The sequence below is a fragment of the Equus caballus genome, chromosome 7 (assembly GCF_041296265.1).
Source record: "Equus caballus isolate H_3958 breed thoroughbred chromosome 7, TB-T2T, whole genome shotgun sequence".
Lineage (NCBI taxonomy): Eukaryota > Metazoa > Chordata > Mammalia > Perissodactyla > Equidae > Equus > Equus caballus.
The window spans coordinates 100,703,774-100,719,217 of record NC_091690.1 but is presented as its reverse complement, the minus strand read 5'-3'; the positions used below and the strand labels follow the sequence as shown (position 1 = coordinate 100,719,217).

At 33.2% G+C, this 15,444-nt stretch overlaps 1 protein-coding gene and 1 long non-coding RNA gene across 12 annotated transcripts in view; one reads left to right on the top strand and one right to left on the bottom strand.

Moving 5' to 3' along the window:
• The window catches only part of CCDC73 (coiled-coil domain containing 73), a 151,568-nt gene that overhangs the window by 85,178 nt on the left and 50,946 nt on the right, over nucleotides 1-15,444 (top strand). For 9 of the 11 annotated variants that reach the window (XM_070274984.1, XM_070274993.1, XM_070274991.1 and 6 more), the window contains 3 exons: nucleotides 6,660-6,698; nucleotides 12,295-12,430; nucleotides 12,673-12,752. In XM_070274984.1, the coding sequence (XP_070131085.1) occupies nucleotides 6,660-6,698; nucleotides 12,295-12,430; nucleotides 12,673-12,752 (255 nt within the window). The remainder of the gene's footprint in view (nucleotides 1-6,659; nucleotides 6,699-12,294; nucleotides 12,431-12,672; nucleotides 12,753-15,444) is intronic. The other 2 variants (XM_070274987.1, XM_070274986.1) reach the window with 1 other exon arrangement.
• On the bottom strand, nucleotides 13,197-14,270 carry LOC138925237 (uncharacterized). The gene is made up of 2 exons (XR_011441187.1): nucleotides 14,196-14,270; nucleotides 13,197-13,507 (listed from the first exon to the last, which is right to left on the bottom strand). It is a non-coding gene; the product is annotated as an uncharacterized lncRNA (long non-coding RNA).

Genomic DNA, 15,444 nt, shown 5'->3' with positions numbered 1-15,444 from the left:
ATAGACAAAGCGTGGAAGACTTAATTATGGTTACAGAACAAAATTTAAATGTTACTGACCTCGCTGATGAAAAAGTAATGGTGTGGTAAGATTAAGTTGATGCTGATATCCAGAAGTATTTTTGAAGTTGATGGAACAAGAAATAGAGGTTCAAATCTACTATTCAGAGTTTATATAGCTATATAGTTTGCTGATTCGTATCATACCTCAGACATCCAGTTTAAAATGACGCCTCTTAGGTATACTTTTTTCTTATGATTTAGAGAAATTAAGAAAATTGTTCAGTTAAATGAACAGAAATTGCCATTGTAGCTATTGTAAAAGACTCTTAATTGTTTTTCTTACAGTGTCTGGAACTAGGCATAACTTAGCTCTTGTTTTGCCTAAAATACTCTAATTGTTTTTCTTACAGTGTCTTGAACTAGGCATAACTTATATCTTGTTTTGCCTAATTTCTTATTTCTTGATAAATCTTGGAAAAGTATTACTTTTTTTCCTACTAAAATGTTGTCAGTAAAGAAATATGTCAGTTTTGTTATAAGTGCTTTTTTTTAGCATTCCTTCTTAAATTATTTCATTTGGTATCATTCATGCATGTTTAATTATCTGGATAATGCAGTGAGTATTTTCAAAGCAAAAGAAATTCCTTCATACAGTAGACCCTCTGTGCAAGAGCTGTAAGGATTTGTTTTGTCTTGCTCAACCTGTGACATAGTACAAGTGATGTACAGTTTACCTCATGGTGTGCTGAACATGATACATGAACAGTGTAGAGCAGTGAAGTTGCTTGTGATGTTTTCCCCTCAAGTTAAAGAAACTTAAAGTTCCTGTTAAGTTATGGATCTGATATAAGTTCACTAGGCACAAGAAGTTGACAGCATCTTAACTATCATGTAGCAACCTTCTTCCCTCCTTTACTTAGGAGTACATAGTAAGGTCATACTTACTATGTGCTAGGTACCAGGAATAAGAAATCAGACAGTGCTTTTTTTTAAACAGTACCTAGCCAAGGGACTCTACTTATTGAGTTCCAAAACAAACAGAAACAAAACCACCACACACCAAAAACTGAATTATTTTTGCTTTAATCGATTCTTTGAATGTTTCGTTTCTATTTAAACATGGTGCCTTGTTACTGGATTTCAAAGGGATTGGTTTAGAGTAGGGCAGCCTGGCTATATTTAAGTTACCTGACAAATTAAACTTTGTTTATGTAAACAGTATGCCTAGGGAGATAAACAAAGAGACTTTGCTGATTGTCCTGTAGATTTTAAGTAAATTGTTTCTGCCTATAAATTACTTAATGCATGATTACATGGTAAGACATTTTGTCTTCCGGAGTCTCAATTTTCCTTAAGGTAAAATGAGGAACTTGAAATACATCAGCATTTCCCAAACAAGATCATTTTGTGAATTAATAACATATCTACATTCTCTACTCTGGATATTAGCAGTAAGGAAATTTGGGAGAGGTCTTCATTCACCCTCCCAGAAGAGGCATAAATAAGAGAGCATAGATAGAAGGTGGTAAAACTGGATTGTGAGTAATAGAATAGATGACCTCTAAAATTTTCAGCTGTAAAGCTCTATGAGGTCATGTTATTTCACTAAATTTTAAACTTACTGAATTTATAAATTAAGATATTAATTCCTTTTACAGAACTGAAGACCATATTTAATACATAATGTGTTGTTTCTACTTTTAAAACCTAAATTTTATTGGCCTTACCTAACCACGGTGAGAAAAGGGAACTAAATTCCAGGAGCTTTGAGTGGATACATTTGCCCATAAGGAATTCTTGGACATTTGGATAATTTTGCAGTTTGGAGAATCATAAACTTACAGAGATGTTGGAAATACAATACAAAGAACTTATTTTTCCTGAATGAGCTAAGAGTAACATGCCAGTCTGGTGCCCTATCACCCCAAGTACTGTAGTGTATCTTTGCTAGAATCAGGGACATTGTCCTACAAAACCATAACAAAACCATCAAAATCAGGAAGTTAACACTGATACATAACTACACTCTAATCTTCATACCCCATTCAGATTTCACCACTTTTCCTAGTAAATTCTTTTATATCAGAAGGATTCAGCTTACAATTGTATGTTGCTCTTAGTTGTCATATCTCTGTACTCTCAGTCTGGAACAGATCCCCAGTTTTTTTCATGACTTTTATGACTTTCACACTCTTGAAGATTACAGACCAGTTATTTTTTAGAATGTCCCTCGGTTTCTGTTTGTATGCTGTTTCCTCATGATTAGAGTTAGTTTATGTATCTTTGGCATGAATATTATAGAAATAATGCCTTGTTCCTATAATTGATTCCTATCAGATAGTTTATGATTTGAGTTTGTCTCAGGATTGGTGATGTTCACTTTGATCATTTGATTAGGGGAATATCTGACAAATTTCTCCATTAGAAAGTTACTCTTTTCTCCTATTTTCTAGGGAGGTGCTTTGAAATTATGTAAATTTTCTGTTTCTCACCAAACTTTTAGTATATTCATTTATTTATTTATATCAGTATAGACTCCCAGTTTCTTCTTTTGTTCAATGGATTAAAATCTATGACTATCATTATTTATTTTGATGCTCTACTTATCCTTTGTGTGTTCAATGGGAGTGCGTTCAACTGAGTTTTATTCATCATTCGTTCAGCATTTTCCTGTTTTCAGATAAAAACAAAATATGCCGGGATCACCTAGCAGTTTACCTGACCTTGCTTGCCCTGGAACAAACCATTTCTCCGTGTTGCCCTGGTACCTTTTAGTGGAAAATGGTGTGTAGAAGACAAGATCTGGGAACTGTTACACTCATTACTATTAAGGTGTCACTGCTCTCAGACCCTTTCAGTGGATGGAGCTAGGGAATATATGTATGCATTTATATACCCAGAAATATATATATACACATTTATAATTATGTTTATTTCTCTGTGTATATCAAAACCATGGATTTAAATTACCTCTAGTTTCAGTCCAAAACCACAAGCTTAATTTTAGTTCATTTCCTTCTGTATTTCTACATTTCTTTCCTCTTATGGTGAGAAATGTGACTTTCTTTATCCTTAATCTATTTATTTATTTGATAAATATTTGATAAATAAATATTATTTGATAACCTATTTATTTATTTGATAAATTTATTTATCAAATAAATATAACCAGTATATATATATGTGTGTATATATATACATATATATATATATGTATATAACCAGTTCACCATTCTGCTACACCTTCTTTCCTAATACAGATGCCCTCCTTTCCCTGCTTGGACTCTGACACCTTGAGCTGGGTTGCCCTTTTTCAGGGTTGCCTCCCTCACCCTACTCAGCTTCTAACTCCTGCAGTAGATTGCAGGACATCCTCTTTTCCACGTTTGGGCCTGATACTCTGTTTTGGAGTGCTGCCGCCAGGACCCCTTCACCCCTTCTCCAAGGATGCCTGCCTTGTCCCACCTAATGGACTTAGAACTGAATTGTTCAGGAAAGGGAAGGGGTTAAACGTTTTCAACATAGTATTTTGAGGAACTTTATTTCCCAGTAACAAAAATGCAATTAATGTAAAATAAGGTTTACTCTAAAGAAATGTAGTTTACATAAAATTTTCTATAATGTAAGGAATAACTATAATAGGAAAACATTTGTATGGTAGCCTTGAAATTGCCTTCTGTAGTTAATACGTTAATCCGTGTCAGTATAGTTTTGTTCCTGTATTAGATGCCTATATCTGATTTATAAACCAATTTTATGTTATTTTAGAATTTTAAAAAATCATTATATATAGCATCCATAAAAAAATTGCATGTCACTCTAGTTATATTGCTTTCGAATTCAACTTGTATGTCATGAGAGTGCTGCTACCTGGTAGTTTTTTAAGTTGGGCAGTGCACTAGAGGTGTTGATAAAATATAGCTGTGAATCATGATTCAGAAAGAATAAAAATGCAGAGGTGTTAATGTTTGAAGAACAGTGACCTGAAAGGATTTGGTGAATTTGCTTGAGAAGTTTTCTATTCAGGCCCTCAACAGATTGGATGAGGCCCACCCACATTAGGGAGGGTAATCTGCGGTACTGTGTCCACTGCTTCAAATGCTAATCTTATCCAGAAGCACCCTCACAGACACATCTGGAAATAGTTTAATCTGGGCACCCGTTGGCCCAGTCAAGTTGACACGTAAAATTAGCTATCACAGTAGCAGATAATACTAAGTGTGGGATTAGAGTGAAAGTCTTCTGAGTTTTGTCTTTTTTTCCCTCTTATTTTTCTAGATGACCTCTACCCCTATTCTTTTCTTTTTTCTGTATGCCTTAAAAAATATTCTGATCTCATCCAGTCACATGTCTTTAGAATGGGATCTCCGTGCAGAGGACTTCTAAATGTGTATCTCCAACCCCGAATCCCACCTGGATTGACTATTGGATGTCTAAAAGACATCTCAAACTTGACATGTTCAAAAACAAGTTCGTAAAATCTCCTTCTCCTGAAAACTAACTTCTTTATCTTTTCTTTTCTCATTAATTACAACTCCCTTTTTTCTGTTGCAGATTTTTCCAGCTTTCTCTTCAGATAGATTCAGAATCTGACCACTTCTCATTACATCCATTATTAGCACCCTAGTCCTCTTTCATTATCCTCTTTCATCGAGATTATTGTGGCAGTTTATTAAGGGGTTTTCTTGCTTCCACTTCTGTTTCCCTTTACTATTAACAGTCAGAGCTGTCCTTTAAAAAAGAAAATCAGGAGGCCGGCCCCATGGCTGAGGTTAAGTTCGTGCACTCTGCTTTGGGGGCCCAGGGTTTCGCTGGTTCGGATCCTGGGTGCAAACATGGCATCACTCATCAGGGCACGCTGAGGTGGTGTCCCACAAAGCACAACCAGAAGGACCTACAACTGGAATATACAACTATGTACTGGGGAGTTTGGGGGAGAAAGAAAAGACGGAAAAAAAAAAGATTGGCAACAGATGTTAGCTCAGGTGCCAATCTTTAAAAAAAAAAAACCTACTCAAATGCTGTTTTCTAGAAAATAAAATAAAAAAGAAAGTCAGGCTATATCACATTTGTCCTTGGAACTCTTCAGTGGCTTCCTATCTCATTCAGTGTAAAAACCTAATCTACATTCTGCATTACAAGACCTATGATGATTTGGCCCTCTGCGCTCCCCCTTCTCCTACTCTTTTCTGAACTTATCTTTTGCACTTCTTCCCCTTGCTTACTCCCTTCCAACCACATTGGCATCCTTGCTATTCTCTGAACACACCATTTTTCCACCTTAGGGCCTTTGCACTTGCAGGAGTACACTTCCTCACTTCTGTCAAGTCTTTACTTAAAAGTTGCCCTCTCAGAAAGGACTTTCCTGGCCATCCTATGTAATCCACTTCCCTGATTTATTATTTTTCTTTACTGCTTATCAATATCTAATAGACCACATAGTTTAATTTAGCTTTATTGCTTATTAATTGTCCCATTCCCCAGAATTGAGGCTGGGCAGGAGTTTTTTGGTCCAATATTGTACCCCCAATGTCTACATCAGTGCTTTATTTATAGTAAGCATTCAGTATTTGTTGAGGAAATGAATCACACATAAACCATTCCACCAAAATGAAATAAAATTATCAGTAGACTATTCAAGAAAGTATGCTGAAAAATTTATTTCACAGGAAATGTGAAATAATTATTGTAGTTTTGCTCAAAATTTAACAAATAAGGAGAGTTTAAGAAAATGGGCACTCATACATGGCTGATTGGAGTTTAACTTGATCAGACACTCTGATTATGTAAGAATTGTTAAAAGTCTATAAAAATGAACAAATCTTAGGATTTCTACTTCTTGGGAATTTATCCTGCTAAAATGAGTAACTATGGAGTTCTTAGTACAAGCATGTTTATTTCAGAATAGTTTCATAAAACTGAAAAATGAGTAAATCTACAAAAATGAGAGTGATTTGGTAAACTATGGTATAAAGTTAAACAGTAGAATACTATGTAGCCATTAAAAAGTTATATTGTAAATTAATGTCATAGAAAGGGGTTTGTTGTATATGAAGTAAAAATAGTTTACAAATTAATATATATGTTATTATTCCACTCCCTGCTATCTCTCTTTTAAAGTGTAAATGCATAGAAAAATATCTGAAGTATCCAAGTATATTTCTGGGTTGTGAGACAATTTGTTTAAATCAACTTTTTTTCCTGGTGCTTATTTGTTTTATCAGATTTTCTTCATGAATAGCTAATATTAGGTGCAAACGCTCCTAGACTGCTCTTGCTGTCCCTTTTGCTTTATTTTTCTTCGGAGTGTCACTTTCTAATTTCTGTCCTTGTTACTTATGTTTTGTTGTCTGTCTACCACCACCCCCACTCAACAGACAGCTTCACTTTGTTTTGTTCTGTGCTATATCCCAGGATCCTAGGAGCGTGGCTGGCATATAGTAGGTGCTCTGTAAATATGTGTTAAATAATGAATGAATGTGTTTGTGTTATAAGGAAGAAACTTACAGTAAATAACATTTTGGAAAAATGTCACTAGAAAAAATAGTGCATAGAAGATAAATGCCATATTTTATAGCATACAATTATAACATCAGGAGGAATTTGTAACAGATAATTCAAGAATTTTAAGGAGATTTTTCCCCTTGTTTTTTCAAGGTTTCTAAATATTCTTTACAGAAGAAAGTGAGTGAAATGGTAAGGAAATTACAAAATATACAGCCACCCCCCAGATTAGTATATAATATGCATAGTATTTTTGTCAATACAAATGTGACATTTATAGTAAAAAAAAAAAAAGTTGAAACTGGATGTTAGTATCCGCTATAAAGGCTTGAATTACAATTTCAGATATAGCTTAAATGAGTTTATTTCACAAATTTGTTTCCAATTACATAGTATTTACATATCATAAAATAAATTTAGGCACACAGTTACCAAATTATTGGTAGAGATCTTATATTAAAATGAAACAACAAAAAAAGAACAGCAAAACTCAAAAATCTCTATTTTGATATCTTTTCTAGTTATTTATGCAAACATAGGTATTATAGTTTGAAAAATGGAAATAATATGAAGTAGCATTTGAATACTACACTTGTCATGTGGTACTCATCTTTTATCATTCAACAAGTGTTTATTGTACATTTCTCTTCTTATAGTATGTTAAAAATTAATGTTTGCATTTTTACTGCATAACATTTTATGGATTATTTACTTTCATATTATTTCTATCCCTGTTTGATTCAGAAGAATTTTTTTTTTTCTGTATATTTGATTGAGCAAAATTCTCCTATAGCCACTTAAACTTCAGAGGGTTTCTTAGGTAGGTTTATGCAATTTCAATCCTTTTTTGGAGTAGACTATAACGTTTATATATTATATATATGAGAAGAAGAAATGAAAGATCACTCCTTATAACATTAAATACAAAAACATTAAGGCTTTTGCTTCTTAAAATGTTTTGGTATGTTAGAAAATAAAAGAGGCATAGAAAGATTGCTAAGCTTGATTGAATAAAAGATGTGAAAATTCTGTTGCTGTTCAACTGGAAAGAAGAAAGATAATATTGTCAGACTATTTTAAACTATGATTTTAATTAAGAAGCTGAAAAACTAGATCCCAGTTTAGCTTTAAGTACCATGACATTTGTATTGAAAGTCATCTTCAACGCTACAGTGGTTTTACACAAAATACAGCGAAATTGAATAATGTGCCCGCTGACCTGGGAGATAAGGCCACACGTTAAAGATCAAAGGCAACATAAAGTGTGTTTTGTTTTATTCCATTTTAAAATCTCATCAAACAGATACTTGTAATCTTAAAAAAAAACAAGGAAACATGCCATATACTTATGGTCGTTTTTGATCACTTCTGAGCATTTTCTTATTGTGAACTACAGCCTCTTAAGAACCTACTAAAATGATATTTGAGTTATAGTTATAATTTTTTCTGACAGTCCAAAGGATTAAATCACTTTGAACTAAAATAATTTTATATATTGATATGTACATTTAATATTTTTTGCCCATTTGGCAGAATATTATATGCATTTTAGATAATTAATTTTATAGTTAAAAATAATCTCTTTTCTAAACATTCTTACATTATTCTTTTTACATTATTCTTATATAATTCAGATGACCTTTTCTTTAGTCAAAGTGCCATATGGTATTCAGTAATTCAGTTAATCTTATTTTATTCAAATCAGTATATTATTTGACTCTATGGGCAAGACAGGAACTAAGATGGTCACGAGTCAAGGCAGGATTTTGGGGAACAATTGATAAAGTGTCCTGAAAGATAATTTTAAAAAGTAGTATTAAAAATCTTTTAAAGAAGTTTATGATTTCCTATAGGCAAGCCCTTAATTACTAGTAAGTTTCTCTTTTGGGAATTCAATAAGCTGATTTTCATTTAAAGGTGGTGATAAGTCTACAGATAAATTAACACAACTATGAATTGAAAGATTCCTCTCTCTCTAAAAGTACCCAAACCTTCCTTTGAATAATGATCACGTTGATCATTACCAATAAAACGAATGCAACAAAACATGTTAAAAATAAACTATAGCATATCAAATTAGCTGTTATTTTGATATGGTCATTGATGAAAGTCTTTTGTGTTCCTGTGGTTACTGGATAGGTGACTGTGTTGTGTAACTGAGTAGCTAACAGAGCTTAATGAATGAAGTAAAAACTTACCCAGCCATCTCTTAGTTCTATTTTCTTTCTTTTTTGTATATCACTTTCCTCTGAAGAAAAGACTTGTGAGAAAGATTTGTTTTTCTTTATTAAAGTTTCAGTATTGAAGGTTTTGATATAATTTGGAATTACCACCTATTTTCTTTCAGAGTAAGAATGTTTTTAAGACTGAAGACTTGTCTGGAAATAAGCTTCATGATTATAAATATTATGTATATCTGTACACACATACAAAGTGTGTGTAACTTTAGTTTTTTGAAGTAGTGTACACCTTATATTTGCAACTAAAAAAGTAAAAGTATCTTAAGAAAGATGCCATAGGTTTTTTTAAAAAGTGAGTTTTATGAACTCCATCGATTTATTTTGGGTTCATGTTAAAGAAATTGAAAGGTAAGTTGCAAAAATAGAAATGAAGAATATATGAAGTTTATTTTGGGGTTATGTTTTCCTCTAAAGTTTACTTGTAATGAACTATTTGTTTTAAGGGAAATTAATTTTATCTCCCAAAGTTTTCAAATTAATCTCTATAAGGAAATAAGGGGGAAATGAGCAGCTATGCCTTTTATTAGTAAATGTAGTTCTAAAAAGCTGTGTATAAACATTATTTTTAAGTTATTCCTATTTTAAATGCCTTGAGGATTTTGAGTAAACTTTTAGACTACACATACATAGTTAGGCATGTGCTTTCTTTTCTTTCTCTAGTCTTTGATTTTCATAGATTAAGTTTGTTTAAAATGATGTACACATGTATTTGGAAAGCAGTGAATCCTGACATTATTTTCTTGTGGACAGAGTCTTCGCATTTAGTAGTAAAATTGTGTAAAAGAAAAAATAACTTGAATCAATTCACAGAGGTAACAAGAACAAAAACAGTATGTACTTAGCTATTCCTTAGTCATACCAATAAAATCTTTATTTATTATGGTATACTATGTAATATTACAGTTTTAATAATAATAACACCATCAATTTATTTGTATTATTCTTTAAAATGTTCTTAGGTTTCTCAGGCAGGTGTTACCAATCTACTTTTTGTTGTTGCTTCCTAAAGAATTTAACCATTTGCTGACAGTCATGCAATTTAGTGGCAAACTTGACAACTGGCCTCTTCATCTCATTATCAAAACTAAATCAGGGCAGCCAACTAGGTTCATATATGAACAGTCCCATATGGGCCTGTATGAGCTAATAAGTTATTGGTGCCCATGTGATTTGATAGTCTTTATAGTATCTGTCACGGCTGTTGAATAGGCTAACATATTTGAAAATCAGATTTCTGTTGTGCAAACAAATTAAACTTCATTTTAATTGAATTCAACTTTGGCCTCAAGAAAAAGATGTTGGAATAGAGTATTACAAATTAATATGTATAGAGCTCTATATATGAAAATGCCTATGAAGTCACTTTGATCTTTGCTGCATTTCTAGTTATCAGGATTGTAAACCTTTGTTGGCACTGACAGCCTATTTTATTCACCACTTTTTAACTGGAAGGTTAAGGAAGTATTAATATGTAGTGGACAATATTCTCATGAAGGCTACGTAAAAATTGATTTGAATTGAAAAATTGAAAAATACCTTGAATTGAAAAAATACTTTTAGACCAATTTTCGGTGAACTTGTATTAGGTTTCTACACATCTGCTGAAAGCGAATGTAATTCTCTAGAGAATTAAGTGGTATTTTAGAGGAATAAAATATGATTCATTATTGTTCCTTTTCAGTTATTGATAACAGTGACTTCCCAGGTGGGCGTAAGATTTCAGGAATAAGTACACTTGTCAATTTGTTTGCATTTATAACTGCTACCTGATTAACTCCAATGACTAAGTAGTGAATTTGAAAAGTCCATAGAAGTGTGTGAGAAACTGTCAATTGATCTATCATAATCATTACCAATGATACTCTCACTTTGCTTAAAATCATTAAAAAGTATCTTTGAAAAAGTTATCATCAGATTTGCCTAGATAATATAGTTAGGTACAACTTAAATTGTCATATGTATTCCTTATTAATATTAGAGAGGGCTGTTCTTATTCCAGATAAAAATTTGTAACTATTGAAGGCAGTTTTATCAGTTAGGGAATAATAATAACAAAACATTATATTGTACTTATTATATGTGAGAGGCTCTGTTCTTAGTGCTTTATATGTATTAATTCATTTTATCCTCACAACAACCTATGAGAGAGATACTATTATAATCTCCATTTTAAAGATGGGGTAGATAATTTCCCAAGGTCACACAGCAGAATTTAAACATAGGCAGACTACCCTTTGACCACTGTACTATACTCCCTGTACTTTAGTTTTAATCAGTGTGAAATGGCTCTGGTTAACTTATGCAAAAGGAAATTTAGTGGAGGCACTTACAGTCCATTAGAGAGAGAATAGGTTTTGAAAGAACAGGGACCAGGGTAATTCCAGACTTTGTGAAGCAGGATGTAGGAATCCAGGACAGAGGTCTCATATCAGTCTGGACAGGATCACCACTAAACTTCTTTAGTTTTATAGTCTTTTTGCTCAAGATTCAAATTCCAAGAAGGTAGAAATTAGTTGGTTTATTTTGGCTAATATTGCTCTTCACGTGACTAGGGAAGAATAGGACCCCTGAATTTTAATCCTACTAGATTGTAATGAGGAAGAAATATTTCAAGTAAATACTTGAAATTGTAGTACCACTATTGGGTAAGGGAAATAGATGCTGGCCAGGCAAATCTAACAAATTTCCACTGTTGGAACTGTTTGGGACAGTTCATTCAGAAAACAATTACTGAGTGCCACTTGATGGGTCCCCACTGTTCTTTGTTATCATTGCTCATAGAAGCTGAAGCATGTGGCAAAAATGAATAAAGTTGTGAAACCAGTCAATGAGTCTGCTAATGCCAAATCAAGATCAAAAGATTTAAAAAGTATTATTGATTTCACTAACATAATATTTCTTTCTAAAATTTAAAGTCATATTTCTAAGTATGGTAAACAAGCTCCTTTAGCTGAAAGCAGCAGAGGCCCATATTGTGTTATACATAGGGTCCAATTTTTACCGACTATGTCTTCCAGCTTAAGTAGACTTTCTACAATACTTGCCTCCCTGTCACTCATAGATATTGTCCTCATCATTCCATTTTTTAATGCAATGAGAAGGTGCTATATTCATTAAAATTAATCTCAGAAAAATTACCTGAGTTTTGATAGTGCACATCGATGATTATGCCAGCAAATTTAAAGAAAAAAATTTCTTTCCTAAATTATCAAGAGTACTGCTTGAATATTCGCCCCGCTTTGCTTAGTCCTGGAGTGGACTATTAACTTTTCTATAAATAAAACAACCACTTGATTTTGAAAAAGAAATTGTAAACTATTTTGTTACAAGAAACAAAAATGCCTTAATTTTATGTAGATTTAGGAATATCTCCTAACTAACATTTCTTCCCTGTGGTGTACTCAGTACTTTTTCATGACATATTTATGTTAATAGCAAGAATTATTTAAAAAATAATAAAATTTTATATATGTTTAATATATATGTGTATATGTAAATGTGTGTGTGTGTTATATATGTATAACACTTAAAATAACTCTTCAAAATAGGAACAAAAAGTCCAGTTGCATCTTCTGGCTAAAGAAGATCATCAGAAGCAATTGAATGAAATTGAGAAATACTATGCCACAATAACAGGTCAATTTGGATTGGTAAAGGAAGATCACAAAAAGTTAGAACAAAATGGTAGGTGCTATCTTATTTATACTTATATATTTAATAGAGAATGTTTAAATGGACTTATTTATAATGAGTAAATTAAACTTACCTGATACTGGTAATAGTAAATGGCAGTTTATGAATATTATTTAAATTCAGTAATAGTTATATACATTACATTGAGAGTATTTTCCTTGTCCATGTTAGTGATACTTTCTTTAAAGTGTGCATTGAATATAATGTTTTCCTAAGTGTCTTTCATATTGCAGTACAGGAAGCAATACAGTTAAACAAAAGACTTTCAGCTTTAAATAAAAAACAAGAATCTGACATATGCAGTTTAAAGAAGGTATGTTTGATACAATTTTGTAGTATTATGTAAAAATTATAGTCTAAAATAATTAGTTTTGTGAAATATTACTAGAGAAAGTTGGGTAGATTTTTCTTTTGGTATAAAGATAAAAAAATGTTTTAAATACAGACTCTTAAACTTTGAGTTATGATTCCACTAAATGTAATGAATGAATTTGTTCTAGTCCGTTCAAAACATTGTTTCATTGACTTTTGACTAGTGGCATGAATTCTTATGGTGATATGAATAGCCAGTGTTTGCTATATGTCAATCTCATTAGCACCATTGATTCATTCATTCACTCATTCATCCAGTATTTGAGTGACTCTACGTGCCAGGTACTATGTGGATACAGGTATGAAGAAGATAAAACATATTCCTGCTTTTTTGAAGTTTAAAGTCCACTGGAGGAGTTAGGCAGAAAACAAATAATCACACAGATCAAATAATTTAAAACTGTTGTAAATGATATGAAGAAAAAGTAAAAGGTGACTATTACATTGGAGGTAAAGGGATGGGAGATGAAAGAGAATAGTGTTTTGAGTAAGGGGAATAGCATGTGCAAAAATCCTTGAGGCAGGAAAGAGTTTAGTATATTTAAGGAACTAGAAAAAGTCTGGTATGGCTGGAACATCTTGAGCGAAGGAGTGCACTCGACATTTGTTGGTTGCATACAGCATCAGTATCCTCTTTTCTCCTTCCTAAACTCATCCAGGTTTTTGTTTTGATGCCTTCAGCTTTAGAGATGAGTCCTAAATTGGCAGAAGGTCATAAACATATTTCATTCTTGTGGCTACAGTCATTGGTTCAGGAGTGGACAAATGACCTTAACTAGAGGTAATAAACCAAGAAGAATGTAACCCCCAGTGTGGCTGGCAGTCATCGTACAGCCATGAGAAGCCAAAAAGGAGGAACCTGACAAAGTGGATGCCAGATTGGCGTGATATAAAGAAATGGTGTGATATTTTGAGTCACTGGATTGACCTATCCTACATTTGCCCTACCTCTAGACTTTTCAGTTATGTGAAATAAATCCCCATTATTAGTTAAACCCGTTTGGTTAGGGTCAGTTTAGTTTTCCATTATTTGCAACTACAGATATCCCCACTCTTAGAAGGGGAGAGTGGTATGAGAGGAAGAAGTAGGCAAAGGCTTATTCTTTGTACAGAGAATGACATCTTATTTCCCTTCCCTACTCCCCTCAAAGCCCCTCTGAAATAATACCACTTTGGACCACCTCCCTATCCCTGAGAGAATTAAGTGCCTATCTTTACTGACACTCTGCAAGTGCCTTGAAATAACATTTACTGAGTGCCATTTAAATAGTTGTTAATAAATTACACTTACTTTGTAGTTATTTAATTTACTGGTTTGCAAAATACCTTCCATTTGTCCCTCCAGATCCAGAGTTATCCATCCTTCTCTCTTTGAAAGGCTTACCTATGTAGAATGCATCAGTGCTCTCATATCTGGCTTCCTGTTGACTTGGGCCAGTGGAGAGCCTGAGCAGAAGCTAGAAAGAAGGAAAGAGAGTGAATCAATATATTTATCCCCCCCCACCCCGTTCCCTCCTGTGCGGTCACTTCAGGGTGGCCTTGTCCCGCAACACATCATTACTTCTCTTAAATTGGCCTACTCTATAGGACACTCTCTTTTTGGGTTCCAGTAACCTCTCTTATCCTTTTGGGATTAGGGGTGGTGACAGTTCCATTGCTGCTATCCTCTAGAACTGGCATCATTTTTTATGGTTCCTTTATATTGTGTCCACACCTTTGCAAATAAACCATCTTTAAATCATCCTAATTTATGTATACTGTCTGTTTCCTATTGGGATTCTGCCTATATACTTGGTTAGAGTATAACATTGGTGAGGCCAAGGTTGTGAATTCTGTTTCTGTATAGGCTAGTTGATTTAGTAGAGAAATTTCTTTTTGGCGGTCAAAGATTACATCCAGACCTCAAGTAGCCATTTGTCAAATACGTATCTTGGACTCAAAAGATAAATGAATATAAATGATGTTGTTCAGATACATCATTAATTTTGAGGAAAATTTAAATTTTGGGTCAGTGTTTTCGTGTTGATTCTAAAGGATTCTCCTTTTAAAGGGAGAAAAAAACACCCAAGCATTTATAGTTTTATGTATACATCGAATTTCACTATTTTTATTTATTTTACTTACTTAAATTAACAAACTCTACTTTTTAGAACAGTTTTAGCTTCACAGCTAAATTGAATAGAAATTATAGAGAGTTCCCATGTACCCCCTGTCCTCACATGCACACTCTCCCCCACTGTCAACATCCTGCACCAGAGTGCTGTATTTGTTAAAGCTGATGAACCTGCGCCGACACATCATCATCATCCAAAGTCCTTACTTTGCATTGGGGTTCACTCTTGATGTTGTACATTCTCTGTATTTGGACAAGTGTACAGTGACATGTATCCATCATTATAGTACCGTACAGAATAGTTTCACTGCCCTGAAAATCCTCTGTGCTTTGCCTTTTCATCCCTCTCTCCTCCCAACCCTTGGCAACCACTAATCTTTTAATGTTTTCATAGTTTTGCATTTTCCAGAATGAAATACAGTTGGAATCACACAGTTGGTAGCCTTTTCAGACTGGCTTCTTTCACTTAATATTCATTTAAGTTTCTTCTATGTCTTTTCATCGCTGATAACTTCTTTTT